Genomic DNA, 24,447 nt, shown 5'->3' on the forward strand with positions numbered 1-24,447 from the left:
CCTGAAAGTGGGACAATAAAACAGGCCACAGGCTCTGGGTCAGTGGGAAAAAAAGATGCTGCCCGTCCTGCTCACTACAGCAGACTGCAACAGCACTGCTGCCTCCAGTGCCAGTCCACCAATCAGGGGCTGATTCAGACATGAGGTCATCAGGTAAAGTAGTTGGGATTTTTGGCCATGCATCATCTAGTCTGGTTTTGCCAGACCATCCACACGCTGCGGAGCGGAGGAGGGTCTGGCTAGTCCACATAGCAATCCGGGATGGGAGAAAAAACAATCACAATCGTAATGGGCGGTGCTAAGCTCCGCACGGAGACGCTGTAAAATAGTTGTGCGAGAGAAAACTCAGATTTGAAAGATAGTCTAGCTAGCTGTCTCAATTGACCATGCAGAGATCTGAGGAACAGTCAACCATAGTCCTCATAAATCCACCAGAGTTTAAAATTCCAACACAAAGAAAGTGGAAGGAAACGCATGCATTCGGCTGAATTTCCAGCGGCACCGGAGTAATCCCGGAAGTGGACGTCAAGGATAAAGACCATCCATCATCTGACCAGGGAAAAAATAAGAGACAAAAACTGAAAAATGTTAGCCTTAAATTTTAGAGAATTTAATCTACACGTCAAGTTAATTCACATTTGCATCGAGTTCATTTACATTTGCAGCAAATTAGAGCGTGACCTTCTGAGATCAGTGCAAACTTTGCAGGACGGTCAGAGAGCGATCCTCTGTGTTTGTGACAGCAGCTGATTGATGCCATTTATTAATGTCCCTGTCTGCAGTGACGCCCAGAGGGGTCATGTGGAATAAAAGTAGGACACTTCTATCAGTAAAGGTAAAGTGACGAAATAGAATTCAATTGAAAAACAAAAGCTCATCTGCTAGCTGCATGTCAAGAAAATGACAGACCATCTGGAAATGGACAGAAGTTAAATAATCGGTCTCACCAGAGACAAGTGAGTTTTGAAAGGTCAAAGTTGCTACTGTATCCTGTCTGGAGCTTGTCGTGGTCCAGACAAAAAAATGCCTTGTAGACTGTTAACATTGGCAGAAAAAAAGGATAAATCTACAATTACGATGAAATCCATCCAAATTGATCTAAAGTAAGGGATCAAGGGACAGTTTGCTAAGCCCCACCCCCTTTAGTTACTGGTTTCATGCCTGTCAAGTATTTCTCACACACACATGCAGTTTACAAAAATAACGGTGGCAGATTTACCACTCGAAATTCTATGTGATTTTTTTTACACAATGTGTCCTTAATTTCACACAGAGTTGGACAAAAGCAGGTTTCTCATTTCTAGCAGACTATACCGGCTGACTCATTTTGAAATTAGAAGCCTGTGAAAAGGACTTAAATGTGCACTTGAAGGCTACATACGTTATTGTAAAAAAGACTGAAGCTAAAGAGTGTTCCAGGCAAAAAGTCAGCATCCTTACCAGCTGGTGCTCAATGTAAAAGACATTGAAATTAAGCGGCATTGTTTTTGTAACGCAGGGTGACGATAATGAGCTTTACACACACAGCACAGTATGATAAGGAAAAAATAGAAAAAATTGTTGGGACATAACCTTGTTTGAATGCTTACTATAGCAACCACACAAAAGAATGTAGTTAGCTTATGACGTACTTTAGAGGAAGAGTTTACTACTATAGTAGTAAACCGGGTATGCTAATCTTTGCAGTTTACATTAGAGGAGATAGACACACTGTTTAATCCATTCCTTACACTTCTGCTCCTGTGTGTTTGATTTTGAAAAGGCTGAAAAAAAAGAAACAAGAAACCACCCTCCAAACTCGATGCACAATCACCGTTCAGGGGTTTTATCGAATGGTTAATATATAAATATATATATTAACCATTCGATAAAACCCCTATATATATATATACTTTTTTTTTTTTTTTTCAGGCTTTTTTGGGGGGAAAAAATCACATTGCCTTTATACCATAACTGAAATACATTTAATCCAGAGCCAAATATTACCTCTAATGTACATCTGCCCCTATTTAACTGTACTAGTATGTCTAAATCAAATAGTTCCATTCCAATTGGTGGCTGTCATGTACAGTCGTGTACAGTTGTGTGGTGATTCTATGAGTCAAGTATGCGACGCACTACCTCTGCGTGGCTGTTGCCCACATCAGATAAAACACTTAAACAATTACTGTCTTATCTGCTGTGGTGGGAGAAGAGCTTTCGGCCTCATTATGACCAGATTAGAGAGAGGAACAGAGCCCAGTCCCACTCATTCTTCACTCCTGATTGTCAGTCCACCGGGCCCTCAGGTGACACTAACCACATTACAGTCTTCACAGAGACGGACGTAATGATAGTCCAACATAACCGGCTGGGACTCACCAGACTTTTCTTCCATTATTAAGTCCCAGTCTTTCTTGCTGGTCTAAGTTACCTAAATAAAAAATTGCGTTAATAATGTAGGAAATGTCGTGATTTAATCTTCAGGAATCGTAGTGCAAGAACACCACAACAATGACCACTGAATGATATTATACAGTGTCGAGAAAAAAATAGTTATTATTCATTGTTATTAATAATAATAGTAATAATTGTCGTAGTATTCTTACGTTTATGTAGAAAGAAGAAGAAGAAATCAAAAGTAAAACCCATTAAACCAGTGAATTCAGAATAGTGATACTACATTTTGGAGGCCGGTACTGATATTGATATTTAAGAGTTTAAAAACTATTAAACAATTTGTCGGCCAATTGTTGTTTTTTTCAAATCGAACATTTGGGTGTTTCAAAAAAAAAATTGTGATTACGTAACATATACTGGCATGTTGTAAATTACCTAAATGTAATTTACAGTCAACTAAACTGTAAACTAAAACTTTCTTTAAACAACATTCACAACAGAACAAAAAAGTATTGAAGTTTAGCTTAAAAAAAAAAAAAAAAAAAGAAATACATGAAAATGAAATCAATACAAGCCCAGGATGTGGCGACGGTGCCCTTGCAAAATAGTGTCGGGAGGGAAGCGGAAAGGGGAGGAGAAGTCTAGATCCTGCATGGTTGACATTTTGTTTTCTGTCCTGCTGTTGTAAATGTAAAATATGTTACAATGAATTGTACCCAGGAAAGACCCACCTCACACTGAATACATACATCAACAATTTTTTCACATGTGAAAGCTTTCATAAACTGGGTTGAAGCCCAATCAGTAATGGGACAACCGCTAGCTCAACCAGTAGAGTGTGTTCCCCGAATCCGGCCCACGGCCCTTTGCTGCATGTCATCCCCCCTCTCTCCCCTTTCTTTCAGACTATCCTGTCAATTAAAGGCCATAAAAGCCCCAAAAAACAATCTTTTAGAAGCTGAATCAGTAACAGCTGCATAAAGAAACTGTGGGCTATAAAAGGTTGTATTTGGAAACATTGAAACAAATGCAATAATAATGGTACAATAAAATTAGACAAATAATATAATTACAGCAGTAAAATGGAGAAAATGTATACGTAGCAGCTGTTTCAGGAGATGGCACAGATTTTTACCAGCCTGCTCTCACATCTCCTCCTCATGCTCCGTCACTCTCTTTCATGTGCAGGCAATGTAAAAAGACACTCAGAAATTCAACAATAGCGTTTGAAGGAATGATGAAATCTTAACGCTGTCTTTGTACTGTCACACACACTATCTTTCTATTTCTCACTTTGTCATTTTGTATTTTTCTGGCCCATTCTTCCACTCGCTGCATGCGTCTCGCTCTCCCTCTCTCTTCCTCTGCAGAGCAGTAAAGGCTGTTTGTGTTGCAGGCAGATATCCATCCTAGCATGCCCTTACATTTCTTCCGGTGTTTTTCTCCTCTCTCCCAGCACCGGAGTTACATTAGAGTTGTAATTGGCTGTCTGAATGGGCTCTGACAGTTGTTGACAGGCCCGGTGGCATTATTATATATCTAATCAACAACCAAGCTTCAGCATTTAGCGTTGCTTTAAATTGGGGTGGTCCTTACGTAAACTCCAACACAGGGTATTCTGATGTTATATACAACAGGCCTGATGCTGATATTGTGGACTGCACTGGGAGGGAATTAAAATGTGGAAAGTTAACTTCTAAAAGTGGTAGGCTTATCTGACAAAAAAGTGGTCGGTCGGTCCACCACTGACTGAAATATCTCAACAACTATTGGATAGATTTTCATTGATCTTGATCTTTCCTTTAGCACCACCAGCAGGTCAAAGACTTTACTTGTTTAGTGAAATGTCTCTCCATCTACTGGGGGGATTGGCACGTTGTACAGATATTGAAGGTTTTTAGATGACGAATCCTAATGACTTTAGTGATCCTCTGATTTTTTTCCTCTAGAGCCCCCATGAAGTTGATCTTTAAATTTTCCTCAAGCTCAAAAGATTAATTTGTACAATACTTTTGTCTTGAGTGCTGATTAGCCAATCCTACCATGCTAACAAGCTTAATTAAGATGCTACAGGGCCAGGCTAGCTGTTTCCAGTCTTTGTGCTAACTTGGTAAACATTATTACCTGCTAGCATGTTAGCATTGTCATTGTGAGCATGTTAGCTTCATGGCATTAGCATTTAGGTCAAAGCACCACTATGCCAAAGTACAACATAGTTGCCTGCATGGCTGTAGACTCTTAGTCTTGTTTTTTATTTTATTTTTGAATCCTTGTTTTCCTTTTATTGTAAAGATATATTAATTATGAACATTGTTACATTTACAGATGGAAACCAGTTCTTTACTTTGTCATACAGTACATTTGGGTGTAATTAACAGTGTATTAAATTCAAACCTTTGAAAGGATGAGAAACTCCGCAATCAACTCTTCACATTCACATTATATGCAGGATTTGGTAAATATGATGATATCATGTTCCTCTGTCATTTCCCCTCCCTCTCCGTGCAGACCATGCTGACTGCCATCTCGATGAGTGCCATCGCTACCAATGGAGTAGTGCCAGGTGGGTGAGCAGACGCTGGCATCACACAGTCATCACTGTTTGAGTCTGTCCGCTTCTAAAATTCTCTTTTCACTGATTGCTTTTGGCACATTACATCCAGCGCAGCTTGATATCCCCAGAAACATTAAAAGCTTTAGTCTGGGTTCTTGTGCACTTTAACTTGTCATCACACATCGTTTACACAAAACAAAACTTCAGCCAAATGCCTGAAATGTAAAAGTGAATGTATGCGTTTGTATCTGTATGCAGACACATTAATGTACGCAGTATAGCTATATTTTATAATGTGAGTTTATATAGTAATGATGGCCTACGTCTTACCAGTTGAAGTGCATACAGCCGGGGTCAGAGCAAATTACAGGCTTTTGGAGAAGTGTGAAACTGTAAGCCAATTATAACTGTCTCTGTTATAACTGGTACCAGCCTTTATGCTGCTGCAAAGTGCTGATTAAGGTCTATTTATTTATGCTCAGTTAATTTATTTGCACACTGTGGTAAAACACAACGATAAAAAAAGATTTGTCACAGAAACAGCATAACATAATGACAAGTACTGGAAAACAATATGAGAAGGCAAAGTTGTAAAATTACACAAACACTTAATCAATATAATCAATTACAGGTGTTACAATCAATTCATATATTTTCAAGTAAAAATAGCAGACATTTACTTGTTATAGTTTCACGGATTTGGAGTTTCTTGCTTTTCTTTGTTATGAATTGAATATTTTGGGTGGGGGACGGGGTTTGGCTTGTAGTTGCAGAAATTCAACAAGTGACAATATGTTGGGCTCTGGTTACATTTTATAGAGTAAAATATGAAGAAGAAAAAAAAAAATGATTGCCAAATAACATTAATGATGATTTTTTTTGTAGCCCAAAAACTGTGGCACTCAAATATCAAACTTAAATTCAAGTAGTTTATGTGTGTTTTAAATAATGGACAGAGAAAATGTAATTGATTGAAATTCACTTACCGGTAGTTAATTTCATAAATGTTGTGCTTGAGCTTTTACTTAAAATGAAAAGCACAATGAGTGATTTATACAGTTGCACATTAAAAGAGTTCATGTTCATTGCATTTAAATGATATACATACCAACATACAAACCTTTCTGTTAACATTGTTGTGTTTGTGTGCAGCTGGAGGCTCCTACTACATGATATCCCGTTCACTGGGCCCTGAGTTTGGGGGAGCAGTGGGGATCTGTTTCTATCTGGGGACAACCTTCGCTGGAGCGATGTACATCCTGGGGGCCATTGAGCTCCTCCTGGTGAGAAACATCCCCTCTCTCATTCTGTTACTGTCATCATGAGGTTTTATCGTTTTCACACATTTTTCTGCCATTCACAATACTCTCAAATGGAAACAGTTGAGATGTCGCTTGGAAGAGAGGTGGGATCAGGAGGAATATGCTATGAGTGTGTCGGATCAGACAGCGAATGTGTATATGATCATGGGACTCCTGCAAATTACTTGACAACACATATTCACATTTGGCATTGTAGATATAAAATGGTGCATTTCTCTATACGTATTTTCTCACCTCAGATTTATTCTGAGACGCTGGTTAATAATTGATGAGAAATTTGACAACATCTCCATGTTTTTAATCATACCAGAAATTAGAAGCAAAGACCACTGACAGCCTAGTGTGTGGCTTCATGTTAATGCGAGTAAAGGTCTTTTGTAACGTTTTCCTTTCCTGCAGTAAACTCTGCAACATTATACTTTGAAAGTTTTGTCATAGTGATAACACTGTCACAAAATCTCCTCTCAAGAGGATGGTAATGTCGTTAAGCATCAAGTGCAAAAGTGCCATGATTGGATATGACCTCACAGATTAAATTATGTTGGTAATACATAAAAGATTTGGTTCCACGTTGCTTCGGTCCAAAACTGGTGCCAAATGGAAATTGTTCGATATGAGGCAAGGAGCCAAAAAAAAACAGCAGCACAAAAACCAATCACTGATGTCTACTGAGAATATGGGTAATCTTTCTTTCTTTCTTTCTTTTATTTTATTTTATTTTCAATCTTCTCATTTAACTCTCGCCAGAAAAGCTAACAAGCATCCTTCCCAAAATGTCAAGCTTTTTCTTTAACGTTTGTCATGATAAACCATAGATAATATATAATATAAATAGATTTTTCCAAAATGTAATTAAGTAGACTATAATCCAGGAAGAGTTGTTGATAATTCCTGACAGCAGAATGCTGTGCAGCTTGAATGCTGCGGAGACTGACACATCAGTGCAGTACAATTAATGGCGAATTGGCAAATGTGAACTGTGTGCTCCCAATAATAAGGGAACCCAGCAGTGCATCACTAAAGTATGTGCCACATGTCTTTTTTAAATAACGTTCTCCTTTAGTCTATTTTCCTCCTCAAAGCGCTTTGAAGCTATTTTTGCTCGAGCTGTGTGTTCTTCAACGTGAGTTCTGATCAGTTAATGAAATGCAGGGATCTTTCATCTCAGTCTTCATTCCTCTCCTCCACTACCTCCTCCTCTGACTTTTGTTCTCTACTCCTTCCAATGCAGTCCCCCATGCTGCATGGGCTATTGGGTAATTATGTAAATACTGCATTAGCGAGCTATCAACACACTGGCGGAGTAACAAGACAATTCCTTGAAACAGCTCTCATCACTTTGGTCCACTGTTATCAGAATACCAGAGTGTGTGTGTGTTGTTTTTTTATTTGTATTCTCCCGTTATTCTCCTTCTGGATGCTTCTAATGGATATTCAGAGTTTGATCATGCATGGAGGTTAATTCTGTCTTCTGGGTCAAAGCTGGCTTAGTTTCCATTGTAAAATAACAATCCCTGCAGAATTGTAAGAAGCGGATCTGGAGAAGGCTGATTTGAATATGTTTCATCCTTCCACCCAAGCCTAGAACACAAACTGATGTTGCTATTTTAGGAAGCTGGAACAGTTCACAGTGAAGCAGGAGATTTGTTTGCCTAGTGATAATGCTGTTCTTAGCATCAAATCACTTTCTCCAGCCAAATGACCAAAATGAGCCCCGACTCCCTGCTTGTTCTTCTCAATTTTATTTTCCTCTTTATAGTGATTCAACTGTCTTTAGTGTAAACCAAATGATTATTTGAATAAAAGAGAAATTCCCATGCTTATGTAACAGCTTCGGCATGAATCATCTAAAGCTGATGACAGATACTGACAGGCTAATTAGGGGTTTACCGTTTTATATATGATGGGACTATTCTTAGATCGTTAAAGTGTAATAACGGCAGTTAATTTTGAATATTAATACCATGCTTGAGTTCTCTAATTAAGCTGAATTAAAATAGAAGAGCAGTATTGTATGTGCTGCTTCAAGCTCCAGTAGAGGACTGTTAATGTGAGCATCACGTTTCCACACTTCACAGAGTTGTCCTCCTTGCTCACCTCACACTTTTCTCACCTCTCTTTTATTATATTTCCCTTTTTACCCATGGTGAGATTTATTAAATTCAGCAGTAAACAGTGAGCTAGAGGAGCAGGCTTGTGAAAAGCCTGAAATCTGCCAGTTTACATCCCCAGAGAGGCTAGGGAAGAGTGAGGAGGGAAGGTGGAAGAGTAACACTCCCTAAACAACTACCACCAAGATGCCCTTTAGCAACAATGCGATTGTATGGAACTTTTATGAGAACATTGCAGGTGTGATATCCCTTGTTATATACAGGTGGGGGGAGGAATAATAACTTAACCCTTCTACTTCAGATCTACATAGCACCCAAAGCGGCCATCTTTCCCCTGGAGGGCCTTGAGGGTGCCGAAGCAGAGGCTGCCCTGCTGAACAACATGCGTGTGTACGGCACCATCCTGTTGATCTCCATGGCCACGGTGGTGTTTGTGGGCGTGAAGTACGTCAACAAGCTGGCCCTGGTGTTTCTGGCCTGCGTCATTCTCTCCATCCTGGCCGTCTACGCCGGGGTCATCAAGACCGGCATCGACGCTCCCGAATTCCCGTAAGCAGCGACAACCGAGACAGAAAACAGAACATAAGCACAGTTGCAAAATATTAACCTTTACACAGAGAAACACACATGGGCACATGCAATATACGACTGATGTAGGAACACAAGCACACAACATCCGCTAGGTTTGTGACAACATGTCACTACATTGGTTCGATGCGAGAAAGCCATCTGCATTGATTTGAAAGCTCGGAAATTAACAAAGTATGGGTTTCGTTTTCATTCAAATACTCCGCCTGCTATGACATGTTTCCGTTTGTTCAGATTACTTTACTGCATGTGTTAATAAAACTACCGTACGTTCTGACCAGGTCCGGAGACCATTAGACTTGTAGGTTGAAACTGAGCGGGACCTAGCTGCTACACACTGAAACATAGTCATTAAAATGCTGATTCATGACGTTCAACCCACTTTAGGGCATTTTTAGCTTGGATGTGTTTTGACCTGCAAAAATAACTAAATCAAAGCTTCCTTAGGATAATATTGTTGAGGTTAAAGTTTCAAAACATTCTTTGACTAAAGTATTTTCTTTTTTTTTTTTTTGCTATTTAAATGATTTTGGTTACTTTTTTCTGTAAAGTGGTTACACCATGAGTAGTCTACGTTCCACTTCCAGGATTTTGTTTATGGAATTTTAAACTCAGGTCCATTTAAGGGTAAATCCAGACAGCTAGACTCTCTGTCCAATCTGAGTTTTCTGTTGCATGACTAAAACAATTTTTTAACGTACACGTTCCACCAAAACAAGTTCCTAGCCGAGGCTATTTTGCCTAGCGCCGCCCAAGATGATTGTGATTGCTTTAAAGAAATGCCAAAAAACCAGAGCACATTTTTCTCCCATCCCGGAATGCTGTGTGGACTAGCCAGACCCTCCTCCGCAGGGCTGTGGAGGAAGGTCTGGCAAAGCGAGACTATACCATGAGTGACCAAATTAATCAAATTACTTGGAATCAGGTCAAATTAATGTAATTTAATGTATTATTATTGATATTGTATTACACAAGAAGTCAAAACAAATGTGTTGTGCTTTTCTTCTTTCCAGCGTGTGTATCTTGGGCAACCGCACTTTGGTGTGGAAGTCCTTCGATGTGTGTGCCAAGACCGTTGAGACAGCTAATGGGACAGTCACCACCCAGCTGTGGCGCATATTCTGTGACTCACCTTTCCTCAACGCTACCTGCGACAAGTACTTTACAGCCAACAATGTGTCTCAGATCCAGGGCATCCCAGGGGTCACCAGTGGAATCCTGGCAGGTCGGTTCATCCCGTTTGGATCTGCCTATATATAGTTTTCATACAGTGAGCACACAAATACAAGGCCACATCTTTCTGTCTCTTGTCTTAAAGGTGTGATAGAATGCAAAACCGATTTTACCCTGTCATAGTTGAATAACGACAGTTTGGTGGGTAAATAGGACATACATAGAAGCTCAAAATCCCACTGACACCCCTTTATTATGAAAATCTCATATTTTGAAACTGCCGCTGAAAACGGGCGAATCCCAACAAAGCTGAGTTGCTTGCGCAAGCATCTCAAAATCCGGAACCTTAAGAGAACAGTCACGCCCCAACATTTACATAGGCTACACAACTGACCTGAGATCAGGTGGTCTTCTGAATCTAGCTAGGTCACGCAGATCTCTGCTATTCCATTACAAAATTCACTTCTGAAACTTTTTTATGCGAGAAATCAACCATATAAAGCTCGAATATGGGCCGCTTTACGAAAATGGATGGCTAATTGCAAATTTTCTCCGACTGTGTGTCGGAGTTTAGTGCTGGTGTTGGTGCTGCCTGGGTTGCTACATCGCCACCCTGACCGCAGTGTCAGCGAGCTTGTTACGCCTGCAATCTTTTACCGCAGCCCGCAGGTTCCAGTTAATCTTATAATGGGTATGTGTGTTGAGTTATTTAAACAAACAATCGGGGAAATAAACGCCTCTTGTCCGCGAGTCTCATTGATAGATCCGCGGTGAGATGGAGTCATTCAATGAGAGCTAGCTAGCCTCCTTCTAACTCTGACATTCACAAAAATACATTCGATTACGAAATGAACAAATCGGACAAGTGTTAGCTAAGCTTTGTAAGACCTTGAGGAACCTGTAATATTCATGCCGTGACGAAATTCAAACTGTAAATATACTTTAGTTATGCGAAAGTGAGCAAGCTGCGGTATTTCCCCATTGTAATGAATGGGACATATAGCAAGCAGCTGTTCATCCTACAAAGACGCCTTGCGTTCATAAAAATGCCTTAAAATCAAATCGGACACAACGGTTAGCTTTATAAGACATTGGGGAATGATGTTGTATAAGTGGCGTGACGAAATTCAAACTGTAAATATAATTTAGTTATGGCGACAACGTAGCTAGCTAGCTGCGGTATTTCCCCATTGTAATGAATGGGACATATAGCAAGCAGCTGCTCGTCCTACAAAGACGCCTCGCGTTCATAAAAATGCCTTAAAATCAAATCGGACACAACGGTTAGCTTTATAAGACATTGGGGAATGTGTTGTATAAGTGGCGTGACGAAATTCAAACAGTAAATATAATTTAGTTATGGCGAAAGTGTCGCTTTCTCGTCAGACTGTGTGGAGCTCCTAAAGTCCGACACGTCTTACCTAATTTGCAATTAGCCATCAATTTTTGTAAAACGGCCCATATTTGAGCTTTATATAGTTGATTTCTCGCTTAAAAAAGTCTCAGAAGTGAATTTGGTAATGAAACATTGCAGTGTCTGGATTATGAGATTCTGTCGCTTCTCTAATGTATGTGTATTGGGGATTCGCTCAACCAATCAGCGCTTGTCTCTAATGTCTGCGTATGGCAAGTCGCTCAACCAATCACCACGCAGCTCATCTAAATATTCATGACCATACCATATTTGGAAGAAAAGCTCTTGTTACAAATAGGGCCAAAACACAGGGATGCATAAGGGCCCATAAAATATCAACCAGGCCATTTTCAGCCCAACCAATGTTACATACCCCATTAGGAGACCATAAGGAACAGTGTGAAATACCCTATATAATCATTCTATCACCCCTTTAATATGTTGCTGAATCACAGATAATTAGTGGTGTTGTCATTCTCTCCTGGAAGGTAAACGTCTTTGTTAAACTGCACTGCTGTGCAAAGGTGGTCTTAAAGCAGGTTCTGCCTGAGTGATTCTCTGTTGTACAAACCTCCGTCTCCAGTATGAGCAGCTGCAGAATTTTTTTAGGGGGCAGGGAGTAAATAATGAAATTATTAAGGAAGGCTGTCAAGATATATTTTGTTCTAACCATTTACATGAATGTAATAAAAACACTGACTTTGTTAAATTGGATTAGAATGTATTTTTGCGTGTTATATATAGAAAGAAGATATATAAACATATATTGCCATAAAAAGAGTTGACTGCCTTTCCAGGAAAATGTAGAAAATGAAGTTTCACCAAGACAAAGCAGAAGAAAGTTACAGACCCTTATTATAGTAGCACTTACATTTGTCAGCCCAAGGCTACCTGAAACCTGAGGCTACATAAAGCCCAGAGCTAGCTAACAGTAAGCCCTTTGTTAAGGGTCCACGTTTGAAAAAGTATTCACCCGACTTGGAAGTTTTCATGTTTTATTGTTTTAACAAAAAGACCCTTTAATGTCACAGTTAGTCAGAGACTAAAACCAAATTTTCATCACCAGTTATAATTGTGTCCTATTAAAGGGGGTGAATATTTGTTTTTTAATATATATTAGTTTTTTTAAACTGTAATTAATTTAGATCCCTGTATAGAGATTGTTTTCAATTTCACCATGAAGTTTTGTTGTTAAGTGTAAAAAAATAAAATAAAAATCTGTTAAATCTACATTGATTCAATGCTGTAAAACAATACAACATGAAAACTTCCGGTGGGGGGTGAAAACTTTTTATAGGCACTGTATGTTTAGAAGATGCCTTTATGACTACAACGTAATCAACCTAACCGCAAGTTATACTAGTGATCTGAATACCATGTTTTTGTTTTTGGGGCTAACCCTAAATGGTCACGGTTCAAGCACTAGGTTTAAGTGGGAGACAACATGCCCCATATTTTAACTTGAATTTAAGCCCAGGCCTTTTGGAGCCTAAAATGCATTTATTTTTTGTTTATTGTAACACAAACGTAAGGCAATTAAATGTAACTATGTAAAAGTAAAATGATTGACAACTGCATAGCTAAAGTAAACCAGATAATCTTAAATTTAGGTAAGTCACATCAAAAAATATGTTAACTGCTTTGCAATCTCGAATGAGAGCATGTTTATGTCCTTTTTTTTAAATCTGTTTTGTCTACATGAAACATTCACCCGATTCTCATGTCTATTCTTTCCTACATCCCTCTCCCCCATCCAGACAATCTGTTTGGGACTTACTATGAGAAGGGGGATCTGATTGCCAAAAAGTTCACAGAGTCAGCGGAAGACCAGGATGACCCTCTGACCAACGCCAACCGCTACGTGTTGGCCGACATCACCAGCTTCTTTACATTGCTGGTCGGCATCTACTTCCCCTCTGTGACAGGTAAAAATCTTTATTTTAAAACCATAGACTGTATAATATTAATGGACAGAGCATGTGTGACGTCACCCATTGGTTTGTGGAGATCTGCTATGAGTCGTCGAGTTTGCCGTTACGGGCGCAGCCATCCTGGTTGCGGATGTGACGATTTTAGACGAGAGGGAGGAGTGAGGTAGGAGCCCTTACACTCTACGTTACGTTACACACTTTCACTGGCAATCACATCATAGCCACGCCCTAAAACACCCCCTGCTTTATCGCCGATTTTAAAATCAACGAGACCATAATAATCATTCTGTGTTGCAGAAGACTTAAAACTAGCAATTGAGACCATAAACTAATTATGAAAATGTTTACCTAGGTAATAAATCAAGTGAGAAGTGGGTCACTTTCTCATAGACTTCTACAGAAACCGACCTCCTCTTGCAACCGCACGTGTCGCCCCCTGCTGGAATTCAGATAGAATGCAGGTTTAAGGCACTTCCGCATTTGCAGCACTATTGCAGCATTATTGGGACTTGTATTTCATGAATTCATTATTCATTCATTTGGGGGGGAAGGGTTGTGATGAATTTTCTGTGTTATGCATGTATATGAATTCAGTGATATTCTGCTGCTTCTAACTGGCCCTGTGTTGTGTAAATCTCTTGACCTTGTTAATGTTTGCTTCTCGACTATCTGTTCAGGTATCATGGCTGGCTCCAACCGCTCCGGAGACCTGCGTGATGCCCAGAAGTCAATCCCCGTTGGAACCATTGCAGCTATCTGCACCACCTCTTTCGTCTGTATCCTCTCAATACTGCCCTCTGCAGGATAACAAGGACCACTGCACTGCACAGACCGATTATTTTTCACATAATTTAAGTATTTAAAATGATGCCAGTTTTTTTGTCAAATATTATATCAGTGGAATAATGTATTTTAAAACCTGCCGATCAGCCCAGAGAAAACATAATAAATTAGATATACTTCCCAGGATTGTGTTACACAAATTCTAATTATGACCTTGTTTAGATTACATTAGATTCAACTGTATTGCCATTGCACAACAGTACAAGTACTGAGACAACAAAATGCAGTTTAGCATCTAACCAGAAGTGCAAAAAGCAGTAAAGTGCAGAGTATATACAAAAGATAGAATAAATAGAATGTGGAATAAACAGTAAGAAGTATGACTATGCTAAGATATATACAGTATTGAGAGAATGAAACATGTGCAGCAGTTACAGTAGGCATACTAGCCATCTAAAAGTACTAGATGTATTCCAGCCAGAAATCCACTCAAATTATATTTTAAACCCTGCGATGATATGTCAAACAACACAGGTCCAGTGTTGACAGGACTTAAGTGATGATGCACTGTGGTGCTTTGCTCTGCTGTCACAAAAACACACTGATTGACCTGCAGGGAGCATCATAATAAAAGGTCAACATTTTAAACTGTGAAAGGCCATAAATGCTAAAATATCATTTTTGATTAGGGGTATTGCATTGTTTTTCTGATTGGTATGCCTGTATCATTCATGGAAGATGATGTTGACTCTCTTTTCTTAAATCATTGTGGCATGACTACTGAATCAGTTTGGTGTCACAGGTTCAATATGGGCAATTTCTTTTATCTCAAAGACGTCTGAGTCCTCCAACATGTTTGTATTTTATTGAATATTAAATTTCCTCTGCTGTAAAATTATTGAACAGATGTAAAAGATGCTAGCACGGTTATGGCACATAGTAATGTAAAACAAAAGATTACTGAGCTTAAACCAAAAATGGTGTGTGAAACATTTGGCCTATTTACAGGCCTCTAACTCTGAAACATCCCTCTTGAATGTCTTCTATGTATCTCAAAGTAATCAGCTTGGGGTCTAAAATTTGATTAGGACATCTAATCGCATCAGCAGGCTGCCTATGCAATCACAAGTTAATAATGCAGAAGGAGGTTAGTTATAATGTCATTGATCTCTGATATATTATCTTAAACAAAATCGATTGGTGTCGTTTCTCAGCAAACACAGTTGATTGGTTTATCAGATCATTAAGTGCATCTTCAAAGGAAAAGGTTTATGATTTTTATATTCATTTTCTGTGGTCTTATCTAAGGAACATTCATGCCAGCTAAACAAATATCAAATATCCACCATTTTAAAAACATGACACCTGTCTATGAAATACCTTTGCTTTCCTGATACCATATCAAATCAGATTCTCAGACAAAATTATTCCTTGGTTAATATGCTTACTGTTAATAAGCAAAAAAGAAAAAGAGGTTTTGGGTGTTTTGAAATGACAAGCAACCTTGTCCCATTTCCTTAAGGTTTGGAGAGGGAGTCCACGGGAATTTGGTGATTGGCACGTTGGCTTGGCCGTCACCATGGGTGATCGTGATTGGCTCCTTCTTCTCCACCTGCGGGGCAGGGCTGCAGAGTTTGACAGGAGCTCCTCGTCTCATGCAGGCAATCGCCAAGGACGGCATCGTGCCCGCCCTTCGGGTAAGTCTGTCGACTTTTTTACTTTGTCATAATTTTCCCTTACTTTATAATAACTTTACATGCTGGGACAAACAGCACTCTGATCAGGCATCTTCAAAAAAAACAGTGGTGTTAATATGTTTCTGCATTGTCCCCGCAGATATTTGGCCATGGAAAGGCCAACGGAGAACCCACATGGTCCCTGCTGCTGACAGCTTGTATCTGCGAGATCGGCATCCTCATTGCTTCCCTGGATGCAGTGGCTCCCATCCTCTCCATGTGAGAACTGAGCTTTCTAATTTACTGCCATTTTTGAAAAACCAACTGTGGGAGATTTCAGAGCAGCCAGTCCCCTGCTATTCTTTAAACAATTTTGCAAATGCCAAATTTTATGGGCTCAGGATTTAGCTCATCACACAAAAGGGCAGGCCGCTTTTCTGCTCTAGCAATATATCTAAACTACCAGTGAATGTTAAGACAACCTACTCCTTGGAAAGCAATCAGGGTGAAATCACCCAATTATGGCACAAAGGACATAAAAAGATCATTGTTTTAAATTGAGTTTCTGTGTTTCTGTGTCCTGCAGGTTTTTCCTGATGTGCTACATGTTTGTGAACTTGGCCTGTGCTCTGCAGACACTGCTAAGGACTCCAAACTGGAGGCCCCGCTTCAAGTTCTACCACTGGTCAGTTCAGCAGCTACTGAGACAAATAGCAGCTGAATCTTTGGTAATACATTTTAAATGTGTCTCTGTGGGCATCTATCTTACTGTCTGTGTCTCTCTGCAGGGCTTTGTCCTTCCTGGGGATGAGCTTGTGTCTCACTCTGATGTTCCTCTGCTCCTGGTACTACGCCATCGTCGCCATGGTTATTGCCGGCTCTATCTACAAGTATATCGAGTTTGCAGGGTAAGTGGAGCGCAACCCCAGGAGAGATTGGATTCGCTGGCTTCCTTGTTCAGGGCTTTAAAGGGAAATTAGTTCCACTTTTTGTTGGGGCTCCTGTAACTCCTGTAACTCAAGACAACTGGCCAATGGGCACAGACATGTAAAACGCCCCCTCGCCCTTCCTGTATAGGAGCAAGACGCCCCAGACTTAAAGAGACGCAAAGCAATCACAAACGATGCGGCTGCGTAGTAGTTTTGCATCTCTTTCAGTGATGTTTTGCAGATGAAGTTTCAAAAACTATAGCGGCCTTCCTGCCACAGCAGATCCACACTGAGACTCAGTCACTACTACACACTATACCAATATTATAGAAAACCAGCAAAAAAAGCCTGAGAGGAGGGATCGGTTTTCTTAAAGTAGTGCCTGTGCGCCCCGCTCAGTAATCCATCCACACTTATAATGGAGTAATACCAAGCCATGCACACTGAGTATTTAAGTGCTGTGATTCCCTGTGGTGAATGACATCATGTTAACTTGACATTTACCATTTACAATGCCTAATCCTTAATCACACTGCATTATGTCAAACTGTCGTCTAAAAGTTGTTTCACTGTGCTGACTGTATCACTGTCACTTTTTAAATTCAGAATGAAGCTGCAAAGCTATTGTTCATGTTTTGATTGACGAATATTGATTGGCGCCTGTCCGTGTCACAGTGCGGAGAAAGAGTGGGGTGATGGGATACGAGGTGTGTCTCTGAGCGCTGCACGTTACGCTCTCATGCGGCTGGAGGAAGGTCCACCGCACACCAAGAACTGGAGGTACACATTGTGTTGCTTTACCGTGGTTCTAATTAACATAGAAATGGACAACATGTCTGTACATGTTCAGCCATTCTTTTACACACAGCTTTCAAAAAACAAAATCTATTTGTGAATTCCTATTAACACATCAACCTTGTATGCTGTTTTTCTTTGTCTCTCCTTCCCAACTAGGACTTGTACTTTACCCACTCGCCCATTTATTTCCTCACACCTTTATTTGATTCTTTATCGCTCTCCCTGCCCTGCATTTTTTACCCTCGACTTTTTTCTGCTTTCTCTCCCCTCTCTTCAGGCCCCAGTTGCTGACGCTGGTTAGTACAGACGCAGAGCAAAACGTGGAGCAGCCTCGTCTGCTCTCTCTGACCAACCAGCTGAAGGCAGGCAAAGGTCTGACCATTGTTGGAACAGCTCTAGAGGGCACCTACCTGGAGAACAGCGAGCAGAGCCAGCGTGCAGAGAAGGTAGGGAGCCCTAAAATTTGAAAAAACACACACATAAGATTAATGCATAAAAATACAAATGATAAAAAAAAAAGAAAAAAATATGTCAAATTCTGCTCTTCTGTGGAAGATCATTTATTTCATTAAATTGGATCACAGACAAGAAACCTCGCGTAGCTAGCTGCCACAGAGATATACTTGAACACAACTTATACTTATCACGCTCAAAAGACAATGTTTATTTTAAAATCTGGGATATTTGAAACAGACATTGCTTTCACCTTGATCAGGGGATTTGTCTAACCTGGGATTCCCTATGTTCTGTTTAGTGTACAAATGTGTATGCATATATGGGTATTTATATATATGTGCATGTGTGTACCTACTAATAGTCTCTTTTTATTATAGTCGTTATATTTAACAATGGGACTTACCTACAGTCACCACTGGAACTGGAAATCTATCTAAACTTATGTCATACAAAAATGTATTCATGTTTCTCAGTGATTAGGCAGGATGTAAATAGTAGTGATCAAAGGGTAAGGGAAGGCAGTGATCAGACACAACGCAATTACAAATGAAAAACAATAGGACAGGAAGGGGGGACCATTTGCATTCAAGCCAGAAAAGACACACATGGCACATAGTTGATCAAGGGGCCAAGCCAGTAGGGGCTGAAAGCTGGTCCCAGATCTCACTATTATTACATTATCAAAAAGAAGGTATTCTTATTCTTCGTCTTTGGCTTTTCTAGGCGCTGCGCAAACTGATGGAGACTGAGAAGGTGAAGGGCTTCTGTCAAGTGACCGTGTCCTCGAACCTGCGTGATGCCACCTCCCACCTCCTCCAGGCCAGTGGGCTAGGAGGCCTGAAACATAACGCTGTGCTGGTATCCTGGCCACGCAACTGGAGGCAGGGAGACGAGCACCAGACCTGGAGAAACTTTGTTGGTGGGTCCCTGGGAAAGCAAAGAAAGCAATAATCCCATCCAAAAGCTTTGGCTCTGCCTAAGGCAGATTCTGGTGTAGTGTTGGAGTGGTGCACTTCTCTAAGCACTAACTGCAGGCTTTTTATCTCCAGCATCGCTCCCGAAGTATCTCAGCAGGACAAAATCCCTACCGGCTCCAGCTTTTCAGCAGCTCATCCTGCTACTTAACCTCTCTGTTGAGGGGTAAAGTGACGCAAAAAAATCAGTACAGCATGAAAGAAAAGAATGAATATTTGCCAATGGACAAAAGAATTATTCATGCAAAACGATGCAGTAACAGAAACATGCCAGTTCAGATCATAAACACACATGTATTATAATCATAGCTGATCAATGTCAAAGCTCCCCATTGAGGTCAACCACAGCCAATTAGCTACATCAAGAAAGCCATGCAAAAAAACGAAATCCGAAAGAACATGAATAAATCCTGTCATGATAGTTTCGATAATGAAGACAATTTGTAGAAGTAGTAATCACTAACACCTCTGCCTCTCTGTATGTGTGTGTTCTGCAGAGTTGGTCAGAGAAACCACCGCCGCTCACCTGGCTCTGCTTGTCCCGAAGAACATCTCGGCCTTCCCGTCCAATGGAGAGCGCTTCACTGAGGGTCACATCGACGTGTGGTGGATTGTCCACGATGGAGGCATGCTGATGCTGCTGCCCTTCCTTCTCCGCCAGCACAAGGTACGGCGCAACAGTTATTACTAAAAAAAAAAAAAAAAAAAACATTTCAAGTACACTACAGTAAAATCAAGAAATTAAACAAAGCATGGTCTAGATTCTTACAGACAAAATAAACACCTGATGTATGTCATATCCCGTCATCCTTTCATAATATTTTCTGTAATGTTCTTTTAAGACGTTCATTTTGCGGTTTTAAAACTCTGAGATGCAGCTCAGAAATAGTTTCTGTAGTAGAATTCTGTAGCAGGTTTTCATAATTCTAAACCGGTAGATTTGCCAAAACCAACATAAAGTAGTCACAGAACAATTCTGTGAGGATATGTCAGCAGTGTTTTTGCTGCTCAGGTTTGGAGGAAGTGCAAGATGCGCATCTTCACTGTGGCCCAGTTGGACGACAACAGCATCCAGATGAAAAAAGACCTGACCACATTCCTCTATCATCTCCGTATTGACGCCATGGTGGAAGTTGTAGAAATGGTGAGTTTTCTCAAGACTAGACTGACTTTTTATATATCTGTGACCACTTACGTCAGAATATAACTAATAAATAATCTCAGTGGAGCTGGTTACATAATTAGAGAACCCAGCGATGCCTCAGGCTTGGCCAGTTGCTCCAGTAAACACGACTAGTACTGTGCGCAGGCGGAAGCATGACTGCCCTGGCCACTGCACTGTAAATAAATGTAAACCTGCTGCTTGGTGCGAGATACAGCATGAAATACAGTGTGTGTGTGTGTGTTAAGGCATCAGTATTCTACAGCAAAAGTGCTCGTCAAATGGTTGTACAGTCTGAAAAACGTGCTCTCCCCTCATCTCTCCTACATTACATTATTGGGGTGAATGCGTCCGCCATTTTTTGTATCTTTTTAAAACTCACATTCACACCCACTCGATGAAGCAGTAGGATGGGTATGCGGAGGTGGGAAAGGAATTAATTTTCTCTTTCAAGCTCTTTGTTTTTTTCTTCATTCTTCACACTATTACTTTTGTCACGTTTCCGTGTGTACAACCCAGTGCAACACCACGAATGCCTTTGAGGAAAGATTGTCCGAACGTGTGTGATGATTTGCCAATTTGTGTGATTCACCATGTCTCACTCCTCTCTAGAAAGGCACGCTTTTCACCCTGCCTCCAGGTGTGGCCATTCAGAACAGATATAACCACATCTGCTTTGAGACGTGGTCGGTGGACACGTCATTTCAACTAGTTTATGCTTGTGTTGCAAGCATATCTCATCCAGGATTCAGCAGGAACAAAGACAGCATCACGCATGAGGGATTTGGCTATGAATATTCTGTTAAATGGATGTGAAAAGCACAAAAAAACATTTTCATTCATTTCTTTCACCTTAGCATGACAGTGACATCTCAGCCTACACTTACGAGAAGACCCTGGTGATGGAACAACGGTCGCAGATGCTTAAACAGATCAACCTGAGCAAGAATGAGCGTGAGAGAGAGGTAAGAAAGTTTGCTTATGTCAAAGTTTTGTTGTTTTGAAATGCACTCAAAGATGCACACATAAACTTGACATGACTTGACGGGCCGACTTAGCATGGCTTGGCATGATTCGACTTGACTTGACACATAAGCCCCTCTGGACAAAAGCATATCTACGGTTAAATCGGCGCAGTGGGACACCATAGTTACCCTTTCTATCAGCGTTGACTACAGCCACAGCAGCAACTGCTTTGCTTTTGTGAATCACAGCATGATGGTGTTTTGACAGATATTGAAAATAAAAGATGTTGATGTCAGTGTTATACTATTATTAGCTCCTCCAAGTTCTTTGTAGAACTTGAAGATTGCCTGGTTCTCCACATCAATACATTTGCAATGAAATGATCCTCAAATCTCCACTCATATGACTCCTCCCTTGCTTTTTCTTCATCTGTATCTTCACAGATCCAGAGTATCACTGATTCATCCCGCGGGTCAATCCGCCGTAAGAACCCGGCCGCCGTGACAACCCAGCTGAGTGTGACCGAGGACCCGCCAGCCGCCAGCAAGGAGGAGAAGCCTGAGGAAGAGGTAGAGCACAGCCGACCCCAGTTTGAAGTGTAAAGATCATTTGTGTGCTCACATTTAGGTGATTTAACTCAGCAGATTAAGCCGGGGGATAAAACCAGGCACTCGGGGTGGGGGGTGGGGGTGGGGGGTTTGTGATTTATTTTTCTTTTTTTTTAAGTTATAAAATGTCTTGATAAACAAAAACTGGATAACATAGTAGAACACAACACACGGTAACTCTATAATTTGAAGGAATAGTTTGACATTTTGGGAAATATGCTACAGAAGGTATAGTATTCCGTTGAACTGATGCTGTCAAACCACATAATATGCAGACTGAACAAAGTAATGCTCCTTAATGACACTTCTCTTCCCTCTCCCTCTCTCAAACACTGTGGCTCTCTGTGACTTTGACCTGCATTCCTCTAAATCCACCTCAACCGCGCCTCTTTCAACCTTCAATGTAATGTACATGTAAATCCACATCCGTCCTCTCCTCCTCTCGTCTCATAGTCAAAGTCGGCCTCTTCCCCTGTGTCCCCCCCCGCCCAGGTCCAGCTCATCCACGACAACACCACCCCAACCAGCCCCGCAACCCCGGCCACCCCGCTGACCCCCGCAGAGGAGGCCAAGAGCCCCGGGGAGCAGATCCAGATGACCTGGACTGAGAAGTGTGACGGTGAGCCGGCCAAACCGCCTAGTGCAGCCACACCAGAGGGCATCAAAGACATCTTCAACATGAAGCCGTGAGTGCTTTAAAATGCTCATTGAACCTGTTGTAAAGGTGAAGTACCTTCTTGTTCCTGACCAAAAGAGCCTTGGGTCTTTTATTTTTCTGTACAATGTAGCACCAAAGAGGTCTGCCAGAGTGCTGTGGAAGGATTTATAAGGTTGTTTTTTTAGCAGAGCTTGGATTGGGTACACTAAAAAAGCATTCCCATCTTAGTACTGATAATCATGTGCTTCTCTTCTTGCCATGCTGCAGCGAGTGGGAGAACCTGTAAGTATTGAAGTCCCTATAAACATCATTCAGTCCATTCACATCTCATACTGACAGCGTTGGCCACATGAGCAGATGAAGATGGAATACTTGTGTGAATGAGCATCTGTCACCTCGACCAGCTTAGTATCACAAAATGCTTCGTAACATGCTCTGAAATATCACTTAAAACAGTTTGACCTTATTCTCTGTTGCTTTGTCTTCCCTCAGGAACCAGTCCAATGTGCGGCGTATGCACACAGCGCTCCGGCTGAATGAAGTCATCATCAAAAAGTCCTCAGAGGCCAAGCTAGTCCTCCTCAACATGCCCGGGCCACCCAAAAACAGGACAGGTGACGAAAACTGTATCCTTTACCCAGACAGAAGAAGGTTTACTGAGAGGAGTTACTAATAGAGACAGAGCTGTGTCCCTTTCAAAACACAAGTAGGACGCTTCCATTACTGTTGAGTCACTTGCATTCTTTCAAATATCACGATGCCATAAAGGCAGCTCGAGATAGCTCAGAGTTTGGGGGGAGGGGCCTAAACAAATTTAATACGAAAAAAGACTGGAGGCTTAAAGTGCAGTCAAGTGAATCTGTATTAGCGGATGTTTTTTTTTTTTTATCTGAAAACTATCCTCAGGACTTTCAAGAAATGAAGGAAGCTCAAATACACTGGGGGGAAAAACCATCACCCTGTAACAAGGAAAAAGCAAACATTTATGTCACTAATATGAAAGATTCATATAGAAGACTTTTAGATCAAAGTTTTTTTTTCCCATTTTTGCACTATAAATATAATAAACGGATTTGTTTGTAAATTGACATTCAGGTGGTGTGAAAAACATCAAAACTTTTAGTGACGCTCTACAGATACAATCAAAATCAGTTTAAGCCTTGAGGCACTTTCCTACTTCAGGAATAAACCTGTGTTATAAGCAATAAATGGTAAGTTAATTTACTTATACTTACTTAATAAAAAAATATCACTGTCATTTGTGATCAGAAAACGTGTGTGATATGGCAGCGGAGGCAAATAACTAATCAGGATTTATAAGCAGACAGTGTCATTGCACGCAGAAGATAGACCTTTGAAATAACATTTGGAGGTGATATTTTAGTTTGAATTACTCTTTTAACACACTGCATTTCAATTGAAATAGATTTTTTTGTCAGTTACAGTTCAGTAAAACTAATTATGAAATATGTTTGATGTTGAACAACAAATGTTTGAAGAAATAAATAACATAAGAGCTCTGTGCATAGCTCACCAGGATGAATTTCCAACTCAACAGGTACTTCATAATCTCAGGTGGAAGGATCAAACCCTACTTCTGTATTGAGAGTTTTTCATTTTCAGTGTTTTATTTTCAATGTGAACCATAAATACAACATCGAACCAGCACACTTCCTAGCTTCACAAATAGCTCAGCAGGATAAAGTTCTGATGATGTAATGATGATTTGAAGTTCAGGGTTCAATTCCCTTAAAGGAGCAGTGAATTTTAAGGTCTATTACTGAAAGTGAAGAAGTCTAATACACGTTGAAACATGGGTGAGGTGTGTTGGATCAGATCACTGAGTGATAGAACGCTGGTTTGAAAGACCCAACTGGTTGTAGGTTGAAATATTATGAGGTGCAAACTATACTACTGCAGCATGCTAAATCACGACAACGATTATACTTTGACTTATTTTTTTCG

General features: G+C 40.5%; 1 protein-coding gene across 1 annotated transcript in view; it reads left to right on the top strand.

The window, feature by feature from the left end:
- slc12a5a (solute carrier family 12 member 5a) overlaps positions 1-24,447 on the top strand; it is a 102,372-nt gene that overhangs the window by 70,781 nt on the left and 7,144 nt on the right. The window contains exons 5-25 of the mRNA XM_039796413.1: positions 4,888-4,942; positions 6,086-6,216; positions 8,668-8,915; positions 9,968-10,179; positions 13,299-13,466; positions 14,150-14,271; positions 14,945-14,956; positions 15,755-15,952; positions 16,092-16,210; positions 16,518-16,616; positions 16,720-16,839; positions 17,536-17,640; positions 17,936-18,104; positions 18,838-19,033; positions 19,586-19,755; positions 20,101-20,232; positions 21,108-21,215; positions 21,660-21,785; positions 22,278-22,510; positions 22,750-22,764; positions 22,975-23,108. Coding sequence (XP_039652347.1) covers positions 4,888-4,942; positions 6,086-6,216; positions 8,668-8,915; positions 9,968-10,179; positions 13,299-13,466; positions 14,150-14,271; positions 14,945-14,956; positions 15,755-15,952; positions 16,092-16,210; positions 16,518-16,616; positions 16,720-16,839; positions 17,536-17,640; positions 17,936-18,104; positions 18,838-19,033; positions 19,586-19,755; positions 20,101-20,232; positions 21,108-21,215; positions 21,660-21,785; positions 22,278-22,510; positions 22,750-22,764; positions 22,975-23,108 — 2,872 coding nt within the window. The remainder of the gene's footprint in view (positions 1-4,887; positions 4,943-6,085; positions 6,217-8,667; positions 8,916-9,967; positions 10,180-13,298; positions 13,467-14,149; positions 14,272-14,944; positions 14,957-15,754; positions 15,953-16,091; positions 16,211-16,517; positions 16,617-16,719; positions 16,840-17,535; positions 17,641-17,935; positions 18,105-18,837; positions 19,034-19,585; positions 19,756-20,100; positions 20,233-21,107; positions 21,216-21,659; positions 21,786-22,277; positions 22,511-22,749; positions 22,765-22,974; positions 23,109-24,447) is intronic.

Source organism: Perca fluviatilis, chromosome 4 (genome assembly GCF_010015445.1).
Source record: "Perca fluviatilis chromosome 4, GENO_Pfluv_1.0, whole genome shotgun sequence".
In the NCBI taxonomy this organism is placed as follows: domain Eukaryota; kingdom Metazoa; phylum Chordata; class Actinopteri; order Perciformes; family Percidae; genus Perca; species Perca fluviatilis.